Source organism: Coenobita brevimanus, chromosome 82 (assembly GCF_032717465.1).
Source record: "Coenobita brevimanus isolate Jiangsu-jjx chromosome 82, ASM3271746v2, whole genome shotgun sequence".
NCBI lineage: Eukaryota > Metazoa > Arthropoda > Malacostraca > Decapoda > Coenobitidae > Coenobita > Coenobita brevimanus.
Window position 1 is genome coordinate 266,125 of NC_137035.1, and position 21,406 is coordinate 287,530.

Sequence of the window (21,406 nt, forward strand, 5' to 3'; positions counted from 1 at the left end):
GGATTACAGGTAGCGACCATCGCCTCCCCTAATAATAAACGATGCCTAATAACAAGTGAAATAACATTAAAGGACGATTTTAGATGACTCATAACAATTGAAGTCATCAAAAGGAATATATTAGATTACTAATGGCAAGTAAATCAATCTGAAATAACGGTTTAGAAAAAATAATAGTTATAGAAAAGGACTTAGTGGATAACTAAAGTAATCTCAAAGGAAGATGTGAAGTGAATAGTAACTTCACTCCAGTGGCATATTTACTACTCCATTCTCGCTACTAGCAAGGGATTGACACTACACTTGTGACGCTAGTTATGAGGATGTTCTGATGTTCTGTGGAAAGGAAGTACAACTCCAAAAGGACGAAAATCTTCGTCATCTTATGCCCGGCTGTCCATCTCGTACTAGTCATGATAAGGGACCGTCTGTGTGGGCTGTGGCGAGGTGGTGGGAGGACGCTAAGGCTTTGGTTGCGACTCTACTGGCCCGTCCTGGTCCTGATGTTGCTGCTGGGCCTGTGTCTGATGCTGAGAGATGCAGGCACAGTGACCATTGCAGGCTTCGCGGTACTAGCTCCTCTGACCCGCACCATCCAGGATGGACCTCATTCGGGTGTAACTACGGAAGCGACATTGGAGGTGATGAGGGAGGAAAGGAGTCCCAAATACAAAGTTGTTCTCCCCGGCTGCCCTGCTACACCACCTGGACTACGTGCGTTCTCTCTCTCTCTCTCTCTCTCTACACATATACTTGTGTATACATACACACACACACACACACACACACACACACACACACACACACACGAGAGGTCTAAATAAGGACTAGCATGCACTTATGAAAGAAGTAGTCCGTGGTAATGAAGTATTTAATGTGGGGCGTGTATACTGTATAACTGAGACAATGAGATAATTTTTTACGCCACTTGAGTATGTGGCAGAGAAAGACTTGAGAGGTGTGAGTGTTGTCAGGAGTGTAGCAGTGAGGATGTAACAGTAATTTCAGGATCACGTTATACGTTTTTCCGTCATCTTTGTTCTGTAGTAATAATAATGATGGAAGTGTTAATTAAGACAGTTGAAGAAGCGAAGAAAACGAACGACAACCATACGTTCTCCCTCTCGTTAGACTGAAGACTGACGTAGTGTTCATTATGATCAGAATACTCTTTGCCATAGATATAAATAAGACTAGATGCCGCATCGCCCGTTCTTCAGTACAGCGGCGATGCGTCTGTGCGGCCGCCATCTTGGAGCGGTCAAGCATGTAATAGTGGGGCTTGTTTTAGAGTGAATTCAGACCGCGAAAATGAACGTTGTTGTGGTGGAGGTGGTGATGGTGGTTATTGCTGTGGTGGTGGTTGTGGCTGTTGTTGCTGTTGTTGTGGTGGTGATGGTGGCTGTGGTAATGGTTGTAGTGGTGGTGGTGGTTGTGGGTGGTGGTTGTTGTGGTGGTTTTATGTGGTTGTTGTGGTTGTTGCTGTTGTGGTGGTGGTTGTGGTGGTGGTTATTGTTGTTGTTGTGGTTGTGGTTGTTGTGATTTTGGTTGTGGTGGTTATTGTTGTGGTGGTGGTTGTGATAGTGGTGGTGGTGGTGGTGGTTCTTGTTGTTGTGATGGTGGTGACTGGTGTTGTGGTGGTTGTTGTTGTGGTGGTGGTGGTGATGGTTGTTGTAGTGGTGGTTGTTGTAGTGATTATGGTTGTTGTGATGGTGGTGGTTGTTTTGTGGTTGTTGTTGTGGTGGTGGTTATTATTGTGGTGGTGGTTATTTTTGTGATGGTGGTGTTTTTTTGGTTGTGGTGATGGTGGTGGTTGTTGTTGTGATGGTGGTGGTTGTTGTTGTGATGGTGGTGGTTGTTGTTGTGGTGGTGATTGTTGTTGTGGCGGTGGTTGTGGTTGCTGTTGCTGTTGTGGTGGTGGTGGTGGTGATGGTTATTGTTGTGGTGATGTTGGTTGTGGTAGTGCTTGTTATGGTGGTGGTTTGTGTTGTTGTGGTGGTGGTCTTGGTTCCTGGTTCATCTGAAACGTGAACTCTGTGGACTGCAGGCTTAAGTTTCCCTTTTGCAACCCACCATATTCCTTTCGGAGGATAGGGAAGCAGCTGAGGGAAGTTTGCATAACCATACAGCTGAGCCTCTCGTGCTATCGGTGCCATGATATATTCCGACGCTGTCTACACCCAACAGCAGCAGTGCTGTTGCATTTCTAGGAAAATAGTGGTCAACTTTGCCCAGCGTCAGGAACACAACATCGTCTGCCTCGACCGTCCCAAGATGGCGGCCGCAAACGCATGTAAAGTAGTGTCATGCGCCATGTATAGTTGTGAGTAAAAGATGGAAGAAGAGCATAAGACAGTAGGGATCAGTTGGGTCAAGGATTGTGTGGGTAAAGTTGAAAGTTGGAATACAAATGTGGGCGATTGTGTGTGTGTATGCGCCAACGCAAGATCGTGCTAGAAGAGTGAGAGAAGAGTTCTGGACAAATGTGGAAGTGTGCATGGAAAAGTTTGGAAGGAATGAGAGAGTGTTTTTGATTGGTGATATGAATGGTAAAGTTGGTAATGTGAAGGTGGATGGAATAGTTGGTGAGTGGGGTGTGCCTGCTGAGATAGATGAGAATGGGAGTGCGTTAGTGGACATTTGTGCTGGGAGGGGGTTGGTGATAGCCAATACCCTCTTCAGGCATAAAATGATCCACAGGTATACATGGCGAGTGATGAGAAGGGTGGGTGGTGAACTGAGTGAAAGGAAGGCAATGATTGATTATGTGTGTGTGGATGAAAGGATGCGAAGATGTGTAAAGGATGCAAGAGTGTATAGAGGTTGGGGGAGTGGACTTTCTGACCACTACTTGGTGGTGGCCAGAATCAATGTCCAATTAGAATGGAGGAATAGAAGAAGGGAAAGACGAGAGGAAGGAGTAGTTGCAAGGAGAGTGGAAAGGTTACAAGAGGATGAGAAAAAGGCAGAGTATAAGAGAGAAGTGGAGGAACGATTGGGCAAATATGAACTGGAGCAGATGGGAGACGTGGAAGGTGTGTGTAAGATATTTACAGAAGAAATATGTGCAGCATGTGATGTGGTGTGTGGAAGGAAGAGAAGACGGACGGGGGTGCAAGGAACAGCGTGGTGGACAGAAGAGGTGAAACAGGCTGTGGCACAAAAGAAGAAAGCATACAATGAATGGTTGAGAAATAGGGGCGTGGAAGAAGTTGAGAGGCGGAAGAGAGAGAGTTATATGTGGAAAGGAAGAGAGAGGTGAAGATATTAGTAAGAGAGAGTAAGAAGAGAGTGGATGAGGAATTTGGAAGGAATTTGAGTGTAAAGTGGAGGGACTGTAAGAAAATGTTCTGGAGAGAAGTGAAAAGAGTAAGACAGGGTGGAAATGAAGTTAGCAGGGGAGTGAAAGATAAAAATGGTAGATTACTAGTGGAGAAGGGAGAAAAAGTGAGCAGATGGAGAGAACACTTTAAGGAATTGTTGAACGTAGAGGATGGAAGTAATGCGAGTATAAGTGGCTGGGGAATGGCTGGGAGAAGGAGGGAGGTGAGAAGACAGGAAGAAATTAGTAGGATAGAAGTTGTGGAAGCAATGAAGAAAGTTAAATCGGGGAAAGCCCCAGGAATTGATGGAGTGTGTGGTGAAATGCTGAAGCATGGGGGAGAGATAGTAGTAGAATGGATGTGGAAGATGTGCAGATTGGCCTGGGAGGAAGGTAGAGTCCCGGAGGATTGGAAGTCAGGTATAATTATTCCCTTGTACAAAGGAAAAGGGGAAAAAGAAGTGTGTGGTAACCATAGGGGCATTTGTCTTCTTAGTATAATAGGAAAAGTGTATGGTAGGATACTTATAGACAGAGTAAGAGAAAGAACAGAGAAATTAGTTGGAGAAGAACAGGGAGGCTTTAGGAAGGGAAGAGGTTGTGTAGATCAGATATTCATTCTTAGATCTTTAGTGGAAAAGTTTCTAGAGAAGGGAAAGAAGTTGTATGCGGCTTTCATGGATTTGGAGAAAGCATATGACAGGGTGGATAGACAAGGATTGTGGAAAGTGTTAAGAATATATGGAGTAGATGGGAAGTTGTTGAATGCTGTGAAAGAGTATGTACGATGGTGCGAAGGCTGCAGTGCGTGTGGATGGTGAACTAAGTGAATTTTTCTCTTTGAAAGTTGGTTTGAAACAGGGATGTGTCATGTCTCCATGGTTGTTCAATCTGTACATGGATGGGGTAATAAAAGAGGTACAAGGTAGGGTAGTGGATGTTGGAGTGGCCCTGGTGAGAGAGGATAGTGTTTGGAAACTCCCTGTACTGTTGTTTGCAGATGATACTGTGTTGTTGAGTGAAGACGAAGGGGAGCTGCAAGGCTTGGTGGATGAGTTTGAGAGAGTGTGTAAGAAACGGATCCTAAAGGTGAATGTAGGGAAGAGTAAAGTGATGGTCTTTGAGAGAGGTGAAGTCAGTGAATGTACAGCGAGGTTGGATGGTGAGGAATTGGAAAATGTGAGTACGTTTAAGTATTTGGGTAGTGTGATGAGTAAGGATGGAGGTTTGGAGGGTGAAGTGCTTGAAAGGGTACAGCAGGGAAGAAAGGTTGCTGGTTCCTTGAAAGCAGTGATAGGAAACAGGGAAGTGAGCATGGAAGTAAAAAAGTTACTACATGACAGTATTGTGATACCAACTCTAACGTACGGAAGTGAAGCTTGGACATTGTTGGAAGGACACAAGTCAAGAGTGAGAGCAGTGGAAATGAGTTATTTAAGAGGAGCCTGTGGAGTCACGTGGAGAGACAGGCTGACGAATGAGGATATAAAGGAACGCTGTGGTGTGGATGTGGATGTGATAGGAAGCGTTGTGAGGAACACACTGAGGTGGTTTGGCCATGTGGAGAGGATGGAGGGTGAAAGACTGACAAAGAGAGTGTATGTGAGTGAGGTGGAGGGTGGAAGAGGGAGGGGGAGACCGAGGATGAGATGGAGGGATGGGGTGGAGAGGTATATGAGAGAGGGGGGTGTGAGTTGGGAGCAGGGCAGTGAAATGGCGGGGGACAGGGCGACTTGGAGGCGATTTGTTTGTGGCCACCCCAAACGGGATTGAGGCGTCAGGCAATAGATAGATAGATAGAGTATGGAATATAATGTATTACTCTGTAATCAGGGTCTGGGTGAGTAAAATAGTATATATTTTCCACAGTGGGGAGGTTGAAGGTTGTGGAGAAAGTAAGCGTGTCGGATGTGGAGGCGAGGCAGCGTGTGGTGGTGAGGGCGGGTGGAAGGTGGTGGCCAGAGGAGTGTGAGGCGAGGTGGAGGCTGGCAGTCATCGTACCATACAGGGACCGCCAGCACCAGGTATGTATCAGCCAAAAACCATCAGGGCTGGTTACGGAGGCGAGGGGTGGAAAGACAGTAGAAGGTAAACTTGAGAAAATGTACGTTAGATGCTGGTCTCATACTTTTTAAGGATTTGAATTTCATTACGGCAGAATTTACTGATCTACCAGAAGACCCGTCGACATGTCGTAAAAATACCCCCGCTAATACCAATACACCAGTCCTGTATGAGACAGCCCTAACATGTATTCAATATGGACGGTGGGTGTTAGCGCAGAAGTGGTGACATGTAGAGGTGTACGGTATGTAGGAGGACTACTGGGCCTTGGGAGCAGGCTGAGAAGCCTATGCCCTGAGTCAAGCACATAAAAAAAAAAAAAATGGTTTCATTAATTACATAACTGAAAAAGCCAAGGAGATTGATGAGACATGATCGATTATTCTGAATACGTGCTGTTAATCAATGCTGAGATTATTTTGCTCTAAATGACTAATTATTTTATTTCTAATTATGGTTTCAAACAACTTTCATACCACGAACAACTTGCAAAGAGATGGTACCTCTCTTTATTCCTAAGCGTGCTTCACTCCCCAGCCTATACAATTTCGTCTTCTCTGGAGCTCTGTAGGTCCTACTGGCTCTGGTGACAGGCTGTGAATGTCACAGTTGAGGACCCTCACTTGTTTCCCGGTGTGGACCAAATTTTCACTGAGCGAATCGGTGATATCCCTGGCACCATCTCCAAGGTCGGTGGCAAAGAACAAGAGGGAGCATTTCAGGCTGGGACCTCTCGAAATCTCAGCCTGATGGGTGCATGCTGCATATCACCCTCTCTGCTTCGTTGTTCCTGTAAAACACTACATCACTGACTCAGAGGGAGTGACTTCTCAGAATGCCTTATTCTGAAGAGAGTCGGGCGTCTCCCTCTCGGTGCTGGCCCTTTCAACCATTGTATGGAAGACAATTGCAGAAGCAGGCCTGGACAAGGCTCCAAAAGCACAGAGCCTGCAGGGAGCAGCGAAATCACTGGCATTCTTGTGTACACACTCGCTGTCACTACTGCAGTAAGGAGGCCAGTGAAGCTCAGATGCCTCCTTTATCACGAGGTACTGTACCTCAACCACCACCTAGCAGACCCCCCTTGCATAGCGTTGGCCGTGTTATCTGGGCAGAGACTGGGAGGTGGCCAAAACATCATTCATCTGGTAAGGAGATCTACCCGCTCTTCTCTCACTCCTCTCTCCCATACCACCACCCCAGTGGTGTGGCGGGCACCGGGACGGCAGGTAAACAGTGAAGGGAATGTGAGAATGAGATACGCGGGAGCAGCACATCCCTCACCAACTCAAGCAGCGAGTGATGTAAGTGACCAGCTAGAAAACGGAACAACGAAGTACCTATAGAGTGTCCTGTGCTTCTTTTTACTGTCTGTTTTTACGATGGTGTGTTTAGGGGAAAGAGCACTGAACGCATTCTACACACCCTCATAACGTGGAACAGAAAAGTCTTCAATGAAAGCCAGTGAATGTATGATGAAACTAGTGATAGTACCCCGTGCGTGGTTTTCATGTACCCTTGTGTATGTTTCTCCATTGTTTCATTTTGTTGTATGATCAATAAAAAAAATAATAAAGAAAGAGAGAAATCTGTTTTTCCCTCTCACCCTTCCCTCTAGCTCTTTGTTTTGCGCCTTTGGAACGGTAAATTCCCCCACTTTGCCATAATACCATCTTTGCACTCACTATGGCGAAAAGCCTATCTATGTCAAGGAGAAGGATTGGCATTCAATTTTTACCTACCCCGCATCGCTTCCTCCCCACTGAGTGTTACAGGAATGATCCCCGGTGACCTGCACACGCGGGACCTCAGGGGTGGGGGTTAAGGAAGGGGAAGGGTGGGAGAGAGTCTATGCATTCGACCCACCCAGCAGTTTGACATTTTTCTGTTAGTGGTATTTAATTTCCGCGAATTGGCTGTGCCTGCTCTATTGTACGCAGTAGCAGTATTGAAAGAACAACCACCACAGCTTTGGAACGCTAAACCCTCGCTCTTGACATAAACAAGCTTTTCGTCGTACCTGCTACAAAACCAGTATTGTATGCCTTAACCTTCTCAGTCCAGTGACGTATTTTTCATGTTGTTCAAGCTATGATATATTTTATTCGGATTGGGAAGGACCTCTGTTGGTGAAATTAGTTAATGAGTTTTGTCTCTAATCCATTCAGTTCGGAAAATCTCTCCTAAGCTGAAGAAAATTGTCCCACAGAAGCAAGAACAAACTATAAAAATACGTCAGCAGAGTGAAGAGGTTAATGATCCTTGTGCAGTGGATAGACATTAATTGAAACATTGTTCTTACTCCCTCACAGATTGGCCCCTTCTTGAACCACATGCACCCATTCCTCCAGCGGCAGCAGCTAAACTACTCCATATACTTCGTGGAGCAGGCGGGTGAGGCTTGAGCTTAGAGGAAAGGAGAGAGTAAATAGGAGTACATAGTCGTATATGGGGTGTACAGATAACAGGAGGCTTATTGTTCCATAGCGAGGTTATATGTTAGGGAAACAACAGATTCTACTGAACATCTAACCATCGTGTGTCAGGGAAGAGAGAGAGAGAGAGAGAGAGAGAGAGAGAGAGAGAGAGAAAGAGAGAGAGAGAGTCTATGCCTCACACCGCGTAAAACAGTGACAGTGCATAAGATGAAGCTGGGAATACACCAGACACATTTACCTCTCCGTATATCTGCCTCTGTTCCTGTTGTACGTCTGATCTAAGAGTTCAACCAGGATGTCCGCAGTAAAAACACCTCGAAGTGGGTTCATCACATGGAATTTACCTATGTTCATGCGAAGGACACACATAAGCAGCATATAAATCAGTTTAAAAGTATAATCTGTGGTAGATTATTATTGAAGCCTCTGTGGTACAGTGGTAAAGTGTGCGTTTTCGTACGCTGAAGAACGAGGGTTCGCACCCCGCCAGGGTAATAAACTTTGGGAGCGTTCTTCTGGCCACGTACTGCATTGGCAGACACAAGGGGTGCTGTGGTTGAACCAGAGTCGCATACTATAAAGTATGCTTGCACCCAGTCGGCTTGCGCGGGCCGATTACACTTGGTACACAGACTACACACATCCAAAGCCACTCCAACACAACAATTACAATTACAATCACTTCTCACCCTACATACAATCTCTACCAGACAGCCTAAGCCACTTGGCAGAGATACATTGGCTGTATCGTCCCTACTTCGGTCAGGATAGGCCGGTCCTGCAGTGGACTCTCAAACGGCTGATGAGATGAGATTTTCATTACTGTTTTCTTAAGCTTTTTTGTTATCTGTCCAACTCTAGGCATAAACGTGAAAGCATGCTCTCTAAGGCCCAGTAGTCCTCTTACTTGCTGTACACTTTCGCATGTCGCCACTTCGACGTTAATATCAACATCCATAACGGAAATGTGCTACAGCTGTCTAACTCATTGTCAGGAGCGTTTTTATGTCGATGTCTGTGGGTCATTTAGAAGATCAGTTAGGCTGCGATAGTACTACTGTAAACACACACACACACACACACACACACACACACACACACACACACACACACACACACACACACATACACACACACACACACATACATTTGTATAATCTATGTATTCACTAATATCTTTACGTGATCCGCCACAGTAACGCCCGACGAAACATCTATCAGTACTATAACGTGTGTACAGTTGCGGACATAACAAACAGAAACACCCCGTCCACCAGCGAGGTGGTGTAATGCTCTCCGCATCTGGTAACGCTGATAGGTATGGAACATCACCAGGTTTCCTTCGGTCGCTAGGACGAACCAAACGCGGTGATCATTGCTGCTGTGTGCAGTTATTGTTCTTGAACCAATATATAAGGAATGTTCTGCCATAAAATATACTGATAATAGCGTGTCATGATTATGGTATATCTTTAATACTGTCACACATTACACCCTCTACATAATGGCAGTCATTATGAATGACATGGATTTCATGAGTGGTTTAGTTTCGAGTCATGAATATGCAACAGTTAACAGTTCATCATATAAGCCATAGTTATCAGCTTCCCCACAACTGTCAATGAACAGTAAATTATTGTGATGCCCATCCCCCCCAACCGTGAACCTGACATTTGTAGACCTCTGAAATCTAAGCAAGTTCACTACATACAGAGGTGGCACCAAAGGAGGCGACAGGGTTGGGGTGGGGGACCTGGGAGACAGGAGGAGGGAGGTGGGTGAGGAAGGGGACAGTAGTGGTCGAACTGGAGGCTAGAGGAGAGGGATGATGGGGTAGAGGATGGTGGACTTTGGTAGACGACAGGAGCTACACTGGGAGGGGTAGATTACAAGGTGATGACTGGGCCAAACCACTATTTCATGGAGAATATGGATTTTTAAAGTCAGACCATGAAACGTTATGTTGACGTTGCCACGTGTTGTAATTGACTGACAGTTTGTAACAATTCACGACACGCTTACCACTGGGTGGCTCAGCAGCCTTGTATTATGAGTGTATGACACGTCCCCAAAGTTCGTCATGTTACAGCTCTTGTCATATATGACTGGGAATTACTCTTGTAGCCTATTACGTAGTATCATCATGGATGACGACTGATATCGCAAACAGAGTAGGGATAGGTCTATGTAGATTTTTCCTTTACCACCAATAAATATTAACAGTCTGACAGTAATGATGGTCCCTATTGTTCTCATTATCTGTATTGCACCGGTGTAAAAAAAAGGTGGATTGACAACCCAAGTTTATGTTACCGTTTTCTGTTTGCCGTGTTTGGCTACTGACTTTACACATTGTCAGTGATTATTGGTTACATTTAGGTTCATAATGAGCAACTGTCGTGTGCCCCAAGTATTCCTTCACAAATCTTCGAGCCAATTATGGTGGCACAAGGTTGAAATGTCTGCAGTTATCCAATTTGAGCACGTGCATATTACACCAAATATGCCATTAGTTACTAAAATCGCATATATTAAATGCAAACACACAATACATGTAAGTGTTTTTTGTTATGATAAACAAACGAGTAGCGTTCACACTTAATGCAATTGGGAGGATAAAGATAAATACGAGGACTATTTTCCTGTTCACGGAGAGCAACTACTGAGCCACACATCTCAACAGTGTCTGAACATGGAGCTGTTGCCCTGGCTGAGTAATGGTGTAAATTGAATTCCATTAGAGAAGACAGGTGAATCACTGTTGGTGACGTATGAACATGTGATCCGCTGTTCATGGTGCAGCAGTCATCACGGCCATCTCCCCTCCCCGTCGGTATCCATGTCTGAGTGCACGCAGATGTCAGGAAAAGGGAGGGGCGCACAGTGAACTAGATAATGAGGTTGTGAATTAGACTGCCGAACAGTTACGTGTCCTTCATTCCACGATTTGCTTTATCAGTACAGGGTTAACAGTAATCCGACATAAAGATCATGCAATACAGCTGCTAAGGCATCTCTGTACCCACCTATTAGTTCACCCCATAATCGCCACTTATGTTCTGAACCCCAATAAGTTCCCCCCTTATAAATCACGTTTTCATTTACATCAGTGCCATACAGATATCAACGAGAACAGTAGGCACGAATCACTACTGTCAATTATTACCAGTGTTTATTGTACCAAGCGAAAATACCTCCCTCCCCCTCCTCTGCATTCAATATCACAGTCGTCATTCATGATGTTACCGTGTAAACGCAACAAGAATAGTTCCCAAACACTATGACAGTAGGTGTGACATCAGACAAACATTCTAGGGGCTTTTCATATATCACCACGTGAGGACATAGTCGTCCTCATACACTTATTGTGCAGAGATGGTGTAATGTGCTACCCCGTGAGGAGTAGGTCGTCCTATAGACGATAACAAAACATGCTGGTAGACTGCTTAACGTGCCAAAGTCTGAATAACGTTTAACGGCCCGACTATCAAATTCCATAATCAAGGTTAAATTACAACTGATTTGGCACCATGTCAGCAGCATATCATTTATTCATCCCATCCTTTCTTCCTGCCACAGTCCACTCTCCCCTTAGTTATCACTCGTCTCCTGCCTCCTTCCATCAGCCAGACCACTACTGCTCCCTCCTCCTGTCTCCCAGGCGCCCCACCCTGCCTCCTCCTGTGGCTCCACCTCTTATATGATGGCATCGATTAAAGGGGTCTACCACTTTCAGGTTCATGGTCAGGCAGAAGGGTGGTCCTGGTAATTGTGTGATTATTATGACAGGTGCGGGAATGCAGGTAATGTTATAATGGCTTATATGCTGCCGTCGGTAAATATTGTATGGGTCGTGATGCTTGTCGAAAGTCACACTTAAGGAACGTATGTGTTTCATGTGGTTAAAATACGAGTATGTATGGTGTGAAATTATTTTATTACCATATTCACAAAACGCTGTTATCAGTATACTGTCAGGCGGGACGTTGTTTATGTACCACCAATCATTGCGCACAGCGGCAAGGATCACTGCTTTCGGTTCGTCCTAGCGACCGAACGAAGCCTGATGAAGTTCCATACCTATCAGTGTTACCAGATGCAGAGAGCTTTGCATTACCTCGCTGGTGGGCGGGGTGTTTCGGTTGGATATGTCTGCAGCTGTACATGATTATACCTAACATTCCCATGTCATATTTTTCTGGTTACCTTCGGGCGATTCTAATTACCTTTGGAGAAGCCTTGTGTAAATGAACGCTACATCTTATCTCGCCAGTTCGAAAAGGCTCTCCAAAGGTAAATGAAATTATGTGGACTGACAACAAAATATGTAATGCCATTGTAATGTAAAGGGTAAATGTGCGTATATTTACTCTGGCACGCAGCAGCAATAAGTATTCGTATATAACCTTCACCCTGTCACTCTTATGACACAATTTTCATTATATTCAGACCATCAACAGACGATTTATTCAGTGTATGGGATATCTCTTATAGTGAAGGAGTGAACTAGGGATATCTCTAACCTTTCTAGTTCGAAAGATCATTCCTACGTAGAAAAAGATAGTTACCAAGAAAAAAAAAAAAAAAGTCAGAGGGATGAAGAGGCTAAACAGCCATCTCCATTAAAGTTTGGAGTTTGAAACAGAATACAGTTAAAAAAAAAAAAATCCCTTATTATCTCATACGCAACTGTAAATTCATGCATTTATTTGGCTACCTGTACTAATTACCAGATATGGGCAAGCGGAACTTTTAAAGTATCGGCGGTAGCGTTAGGGGTACTGGTCGAAAACAGTACCAGCAGCAGAGATAGCGTTACAACTTTTGAAAATTGTTGAGACAGGCTTGTTGTTAGGGAACCGCAACTTATACAGGAAAAGCAATACCAGTGTTGCAACGAACAGCATATTTATTATGTCCAGACGTTTCGACATATTCATCAATGTCATCTTCAGTGGATCTAAAAAGATTAAAAAAAAGACCTGTAAGGTATTTAAAATCCTAAAAGAACTATATGAGCATGAGCTCATCGTACCTACATAAAAGAGAAAACGTAGTGTTAAATTATAGGGGGGACTTAACTGCACAATATATTCCCTCTGAACTTTTGAAAAGTTACGGCAGTAGCGATATCGGTACATCCTAGCGGTACTTTTTATTAACTATTTGAGTCTTCCCTTCAAAGACTCACACAAAAATCTTAGTACAAGAATAGTTGCAGCTTAAAGGTTTAAACAAAAACCTTAGAAACGTATTACATCTTGTATTATAAAACTCTTCAGTCACCAGTGCACCACCTTCCACATGCTCCTGTTTACAGCCTTTGTACTTCTGTGTTGTTATTTATTTCAGTCAGAAATACCAGCATTTCAAAGTGATCATCGCTCAGTCCTGCTCGCTTTGGTTTAAGGTCGTCTTTTCCGATCGCGAACAATCGTTCTGCTGCAGCACTGGAGCAGAGTTGCATTGAATTCCACGCTGGTTGTAACGTCATTATCCTACACGTTCTCATTTAGTAACCAGGATGACAGAGGATGTGTTGTTGATACTACTACCATAAGATTTGTATACTGTGAATACTGGAAGAGAGGGTAGGCCTATAAATAATGATGTCAGATCTGATATAATTTAAGTGTAAGGATAAGTGATTAAGATAGTTAATAATTCGACAAATGTTGATTATTAACCAATCAAGAGACAAGAAAGTTTATCCACATCCAAGTTTTCTAACAGATGAACAGTACACGATTCACAACATTCTTTACTACTGCAAAGCAAGTGTGGAATGTTAATGTTTGGCAAGTATCTTGTAAACAATCGTTATTTTTTCAGTAAAAAGTAATGATATCGCCAGATGGGTGCTGGTAGACTGTCCCACGACGTATTCTTCCTAGTTTTAAATGACAGTATTATCGACAGATACTACTTATTCATTTGTTTAACTGTGAATGGCCTGAATAACAATACATGTTAATGCCTCCCAATCATAATAAAATCCCTCTTATTCCTAAAAAATAACGAACGAGTAGTGTGGAAAAATATTCCACACAAGTGTAGAATGACGTCCGCCTGCCTGCTGGACTGAGCTGAGAATTTCCAGGGTTTGAATGGTGAATGAATGGCTGTAAAGTAGATTTAACTTTGCACTCTGTTGTTAGGTTCCTGTAATTTTCTGTCTTCCTATTTAGCTGAATTTACCAACCTCACGACATGGGATACTGGGACATTCACGATGATGATTATGATTCCCAAAGATATGCAAAAGTAACATAGCTAAGGATAAAGCCAAATATGCTACGCACTCTCAGCTTACCCCTTCCATTCCCCCAGGCTCAGACCTCTTCAACCGGGCGCGTCTGTTGAACGTAGGGTTTCTGGAGGCGGTGAAGGAGGGGCCGTGGGACTGCTACGCCTTCCATGACGTGGACATGTTGCCTGAGAACGACCACCACCTCTACCACTGCTCACCACAACCCAGACACCTCGCTGTGGCTACGTCCATCAACAATTACAAGTCAGTGGCCAAAAATAACGAAACAAAAATTTAAAAAGATATCGCATTCCGGGACAAAACAATTACGATGAAGAATGTAACAATACTGCGTAGTGGGAATGTAGGAAGTGGCCAAAGAATGTTCAAACGTCAGATAACACTAGATCTTAGAAGAGAAACGAACAGCCTTAACACAGGCAGATTGCCAAACCTTTAAATGTAAGAAAAGCTGCAACGAAGTTTATCAGCTAAGAAACAAGATTTGCAGCCAATTTATGAAGTGGATGACAGGGTTGAACACGTGACGAGAAAGACTGAGATATTAGGCAGAGCTAGAAGTAGGATATGGCAAATTCCAAAATACAAGAAGTAAGCTTAAGATTGTACAAGGGAACTTATGAAAAAAAAAAAATAGCATGGTCGCTAGGATACAAACCACATAGAACGGCCAGAGTTAAAGAATAGATCAGCGACAGCAAAAATGGAACAACTTTAGAGATTAACATGAACAAACTTAATCTGCAAAGAAACAGGGAATCTTGAAGAAGAGGAGACCTGGTAAAAGCAAATAACATACGTTTTCTCTGCGAGGCTAGCGGAGAAGCAAGAAACAGTTGATAAGACGTGATCAAAAGAAGGCGAGAAATGGATGCAAAACTATATAGTAACATATAGAAATGGCGAACAAATTCTCCAGTGTTACATAAATAGTTTCATATGAAACTATATAATATCAAACTCACGTGTATGGTCAGCCAATAATTTATCGAAGTTTCCAATACATCTCTCAATTTCAAACACAGGACGAGGAGCTTAAATAGTGTACTGTAGGGTGTCATTCGTTAAAGAAGAATAGCTTGACATAGGCCTGACTTTTCGTCACACAATCAGCAGACACCCCCAGGCACATGAAACATCGCTGGGGTTTAGCTGCAGCCGATGAAATGGTCTCGATGCTTCTCTTGTTGACTGCACTACCTTTCCAGTTCCAGAGGGAGAGGGAGGGCTGGTGGTACATTGGTTAGCACATTCAATCCGCAACTGGAAGAACCCGAACTCGATTCTCGGGACGGTCAGACTTTTGGACTAACATGTTTCCCGATGTTGCTGTTCACCCACCCATACAACTGGGAACGTGGATGTAATTTAGACTGTTGCCGGCCGTATTCTAGAGGAAGCCTGGAACAACGAAATTTAAATTTTGTCTGTTTTAATGACCCTTCCACAGTCGATATTTATTATTATAAGGCTCCTCCTCCTCGTCCTCCTCCTCCTTTTCTTCTTCTTTCTATTTATTGCCAAAAGCCATATTTCGGTAAGGATTTACAATTTTCAATTTTTTACCTCCAGTCTTCTGTTATCCACCCTACAGGGACTCCGCCAAGCTTCCCTACAACACGTACTTCGGCGGGGCGTGTCTGATGGCGGAGGCGCACCTGAGGCGGGTGAACGGCTGGAGCAACATCTACTGGGGCTGGGGCGGCGAGGACGATGACATGTGGCGGCGGATCAAGTTCACGGACATGCGTGTGTGGAGGTACCCGCCCCGCGTTGCCCGATACACCATGATTAGGCACCGACCACAGCCCGTCAATGAACTCAGGTAGCGTGATTACCTAGCTATATCCTTTTCACCTTAATTTGAGCCAAACTTTCGTCTTTTGTCAGTTTATTTCATGTAGCTTAGTGGCAGAAAAAGATAATCCTAAGACATTACATTATTTCCATTGCACTTCATGATTAACAACATAAACTAACGTTAATCTAGTGTTACAACTCAGCATTCAAGGCGAAAAGATGGTAATTTAGACCAAGTTATACTCATTTAACGTTAACTTTGGATACTGGAGAGGGATACCTTCACGTGGTGGCACCGATATAGCTAGGCGGCTCCACTGCCTAGATATACAAACGTCCCTCATCTCCATCCCTATCCCCCCAAGGGAGATTGGTGGATTGCAGGATGTCAACTTCAACCTGAAGTCCACTGAGTTCGCGTTTCACATGAACCTGGTGCAGCAACTACGTCTGCTACTACTACTACTAATACTACTACTACTACTGCTAATGTAACTTGGCCTAATACTGCCATATCTCCAACATGACCGAGTTGTAAAAAGAAATTAACACTAAATATGCCGCTCATTACAAAGAAGTACTGTATAATTGGAGGGAAAAAAATGTAGATCCGTAGCACTGTCTTTCTCTGTCACTCAGCTATGTAAAATAAGCTGCAAAAGGACGAAAATCTGGGCCAGGTATAGGTAAAAGGATTACAGTATATTTGAGAGGCAGTGGTATGTGACGTAATGGTGTGTGAGGTAGTGGTATGTGAGGTAGTGGTACTGTATGTTAGGTAGTGGTTTGTGAGGGAATGGTATGTGAGGGAATGGTATGAGGCAATGGTATGTACGAGTAAGGCTCTGCTGCATGAAGCAGTAGTATTTGGGGCACTGGTTGTGAGGCACTGGTAATTAAGGCACTAATATGCGAGGAAATGGTACGTAATTACAAGACTTACGGCAATTTAAATGAAACTATAGCCAGGATTATCCACGTATGTCAGTGAATACGATTTACGTTCACATAACAATGATAAAAAGTGGGACGGTGGTAGTTTTTTTTGTTTTCGTGACCTTTTAATATATAATTAGATATGTGCAGTTCTGATAAAATCCCTGAACCATTCCACGGTGACTATATGATACTAATTTTACTCGGCCTAACCCAGACGATCTTTTATTCACAGTGAAGAGATTACTGAAGGGAATATGAGGCCGATCCAGTTCGGTGAGTCTCTTAACCTGAATGACATCGTCTGGAGGTGGCAAAAATGTAATCCGTAAGATGTCATCGTATTGAATGAAGGAAAATAAACCCAGGAATTAACTCTTTGTTTCTAGCTTGAGTCGTCCTCCCTCAAGAAATACACTAAAATAAATTATGCTGTTCACTCCTTCTAGCTGCGTTCTCCTTCAGTTGAAATAAATCTTGCTCTTCATTCTATTTTCTCCCTCTTGTAAATGTTGTCACCCTTCGTGGTAATGAGCCATGATAAACCCTGCTTTTCGTTCTTGTTACTAGCTCAGTGTTGTCGTCCCTCTGCTCTAATAAATCCAGTTATTATTCTTTCCAGGTCAGCATTGTCCTCCCTCTACTAAATGGATGCTCTTCATTCTTACATCAAGCTCAGTATTGTCCTCCATCAGGTAGATGAATCAAATAACATCTTCCTTTCTTTCTTTTTATCACTCTTTCTTTCTTTCTAGGTAAGTATTGTCCTCCAGTTACTGAAATAAATATTGCAAGTCATTCTTATATCTAGCTCAGTGTTGTCCGCCCTCAGACAACTGACTAAAATAATCTTTCTTTTTCTTTTCTTTTCGTTCTTTTAAATCTTTGTTTTGCACATTTTATTTATTTGTTTATGTTAATTTATTTTTCTTTTTATCTCTCTTTCTAGGTAAATGTTTTCCTCCTTCTTCTCAAATACACCTTGCTCTTCATTCTTGTCTGCAGCTCAGTACTGTCCTCTTGCAGGTACCGACTACTGAAGCGCAATACAGGGCGATACCCACGAGACGGCCTCAGCACCCTGAACTACACCGTGACCACCACCCGCCTGCCCCTCTACACACACCTCCTGGCTCACATAGGCGCCAGCACTGACCCCACTGGAGATATTGTACACTGAGACTCGTGGAGGGTGGTAATCTAGCTAGGAGGGTGTATGTGAGTGAGGTGGATGGGAGGAGAGGGAGGGGGAGACCGAGGATGAGATGGAGGGATGGAGTATAGAGGTACAGTATATGAGGAGGGTGTGAGCTCGGGGTAGGGCAGCGAAATTGGAGGGAACAGGGCGACATGGAGGCGATTTGTCTGTGGTCACCCCTTACGGGATTAAGGCGTCCGGCTATAGATAGAGATTCGTATTATGAGTGGCACTGGAGACTTCACAGCATCATTTTCTTAGCGATTTATTTTGCTTGGAGGCTCATTTGTCTGCGATTTAATACAAGCTAGCAGTCTCTGAGATGCAGTATATATTGTACCAATATCTATATAGTTTGCAGCATTCACGTAAAAGAGGGTACTGAGGCGTAACATGCAGAATAGATCACTTAGGAATACTGTAAGTGTCACGAAGTCTCCAGTCACTTACAATACGCCCCTGACACTATAAGGACATTAATACGAAGGGACAAAATAATTTAGGGAGATGAACAAGAAAAAAGTGAAGAAAAGTGAGAAAGTTATAGCATGAAAAAAAAAGACAAGGGAAAAAAAAGAAAAAGAAAAAACAGTTTCGAAGACAAAGCCGTCCATCGCAAGAGCGGACTTCCTGGATTGACGATGGAGCCAAGCTGCAGCAATAACAACAACAACAACTCCCATATTCCACCTTGGTGCAGTCGAAAAGAAAAAATAATAACAGCCAGGACGATCGCAGATGAAAAAATGCCCGATTATTTCAACTTACTTTGGTTAACCTGCTTGCATGTGACAGATCCTCGTACGTGTTGTTCTTCTGTGCATACTCAGATGAATATAAATCAAGATTCCTGGGACTTCCCAAGGTATGCTGACCATTTTGGATACCATGGGACCCCCCCCCCCCGGCAATACTTTTTTGATCGACTGTACAGTGACTTTGCTGACCCTGTATACAAACCCACAGTGACTGCACCCTGAATCACATTGACTCTGGAAATGAGACAAGCACCTCCAGAGTTATCCAGTTGCATACACGAAAAAAGTAAAGTTTTGCGTTAGAGAACTGGATAGAAAAGGGAGAGCGTGTAGTTAGACTGGTAATGCATGACCGCTGTAACAGGCTGTAATGGGGAAGAATGCAAGCAGTCTATAAAAAAAAAAGTGACCACTAAAGCAAGGACATTAATAAGAAAGCGTTGCAACACTGGATAAGAAGGAAAGACTGAAGTGAGTCATGTGACGGAAGGAATTGAGATGAAAAGCCATTTACTCTGCCTTGCTTAGGAGTGCGATATGTGATGGGCCGAAACTTCTCCGTCCCAACCCATCTACACGAGGAATATTAAGTCCCTGTTCCAATGGAAAATGAACTGTACTGGGTTAAATAAAGCACTGGGTCGATTCAGCACAAAGAACGCCCCAGTAGCTAATTTGGAAATGATAGTGTTATGTTTGCAAGATAATGGAATGGTGGAGGTGATGATATGAATGTTAATCTTGGTGAACCTGAGCACTGGCTTACTTAGACAACTCTGTATATTGACCTTAGTGAACCTGGACATGGATTTTAGTAACCCTGTACACATTACGCAGACCCTGCACACTGCCTTGAACACTGGGCACTAACGTTGCTGGCCCTGTGTAATACATACTGCATGATCCTGAACATTGTACACTGATCTCTGACCTCGTACGCTGTACACTGACCTTAATGGTCTCGTACATCGTACACTGATGGTGGTTATCTTATAATAAAGACTCTGTGACCTTTACACTGACCGTGATTGCCTCCTACACTGACCTCAGTGACTTCACACACTAACCTTGTATACCGATCTCCGTGCTTTCAACTGTTGAACTGGCCTTGGTGACTTCATGCACAGAGTTCCGCCACAGGCTACCACACCTCGTGTCCTGCATCTCTGTTAACAAAGGATTCTTATACCTTTTCATAAAACGTCCGGGAAATATACTGTTGCCTTCTTTATCTGTAAGTACGAAGACAATTAGCAGAATATTACTATTGAAATAAAGCTAAAAAGTTAAAAACTATAAAGTACCCTAAATAAAGACAAATTAATTTTTTAGCTTTTACATTGCCAGAATAGCAACTCATGGTCCCCTCCATATCTGTGTATATATATATATATATATATATATATATATATATATATATATATATATATATATATAATCTCATCAGCCGTTTGAGTGTCCACTGCAGGACCGGCCAATCCCGACCGAAGTGGGGACGATACAGCCAATGTATCTCTACTAAGTGGCTTAGGCTGTCTGTTAGAGATTGTATGTAGGGTGAGAAGTGCTTGTAAGTGTAACTGTTGTGTTGGAATGGCTTTGGATGTGTGTGTAGTCTGCGAACCTAGTGTAATCGGCACGCCCATGCCGCCTGGGTGCAAACATACTTTACAGTATGCAACACTGGTTCAACCAAAGCACCCCTTGTGTCCGCCAACGCAGTACATGGGATGAAGAACGCTCCCAAAGTTTATTACCCTGGCGGAGAGCGAACCCTTGTTCTTCAGAGTACGAAAACGCACACTTTACCACTGTACCACAGAGGCTTTTATATATATATATATATATATATATATATATATATATATATATATATATATATATGTGTGTGTGTGTGTGTGTGTGTGTGTGTGTGTGTGTGTGTGTGTGTGTGTGTGTGTGTGTAGGTTGTGAAGATAATACTGTAACGAAGAGCATGAGCAGAAACACAGATTACCGATACGTGACATGACACTGACCAGTCGGGTACTAAAGAAAAGAATTTATGCACTGGAAGAGAATCCTGAGCAGCATGGGACACCTTCAATAGTGAGATGAAAAGAATGGTGGCTGAGCAGGGAGCTGTAGGTGAATGTAAATGATCAGTACAGAGCTCATAAAAACAAGCTCTTGAGAGTTGCTGATGCAGCGTGTGGAAGGACAAGAGGTCCACCAAGATGTAACGTAACGTAGTGGTGGGATGTGGGTGTGGAAGCCACAGGTAAAGAAAAAAGGAGCCATTTCCGGGAATAAAAAAGATGTGGTAACAGAGAGGAATACTTGGCTGCCAAGCACCGGGCCAGAAAGGAGATATGCAGGGCAAAGTCTAAGTCTCAGAGACTTTTACTGGACAGCCTAGATTTTACTGAAAGGAGGAATATAGTATAAAAGGTGGCTAAACAGTTGACTAGAGAAAACGAGGACATCATAGATAAGCAGTGTGTAAAGAATGATGAAGGAGTGATGGTGGATTGTAACGATATTAAGAATGCTCGGGGAGACAATTGCAACCGGTTGCTGAATGACGAGTTTGACTGGAACAGAGAAGGTTTGGAGACGGCAGATCCAACGTTTGGTTGA

At 43.5% G+C, this 21,406-nt stretch overlaps 1 protein-coding gene across 1 annotated transcript; it reads left to right on the forward strand.

Moving 5' to 3' along the window:
- Nucleotides 1-413: 413 nt before the first annotated feature.
- On the forward strand, nucleotides 414-18,011 carry LOC145409652 (beta-1,4-galactosyltransferase 4-like). The gene is made up of 6 exons (XM_080280004.1): nucleotides 414-714; nucleotides 5,192-5,346; nucleotides 7,699-7,780; nucleotides 14,155-14,338; nucleotides 15,690-15,920; nucleotides 17,858-18,011. Exons 1-6 carry the CDS (start codon nucleotides 414-416, stop codon nucleotides 18,009-18,011), a joined length of 1,107 nt encoding a protein of 368 aa, XP_080136130.1.
- The last annotated feature ends 3,395 nt before the right edge of the window (nucleotides 18,012-21,406 follow it).

What these genes read in the sequence shown, in the direction of transcription:
- LOC145409652 (XM_080280004.1), top strand. Translation starts at nt 414, where the DNA reads ATGATAAGGGACCGTCTGTGTGGGCTGTGGCGAGGTGGTGGGAGGACG. An exon ending in TGCTACACCACCTGGACTAC is followed by an intron (nt 715 to 5,191) that starts GTGCGTTCTCTC and finishes TATTTTCCACAG; the next exon opens with TGGGGAGGTTGAAGGTTGTG. An exon ending in ACGTCCATCAACAATTACAA is followed by an intron (nt 14,339 to 15,689) that starts GTCAGTGGCCAA and finishes TCCACCCTACAG; the next exon opens with GGACTCCGCCAAGCTTCCCT.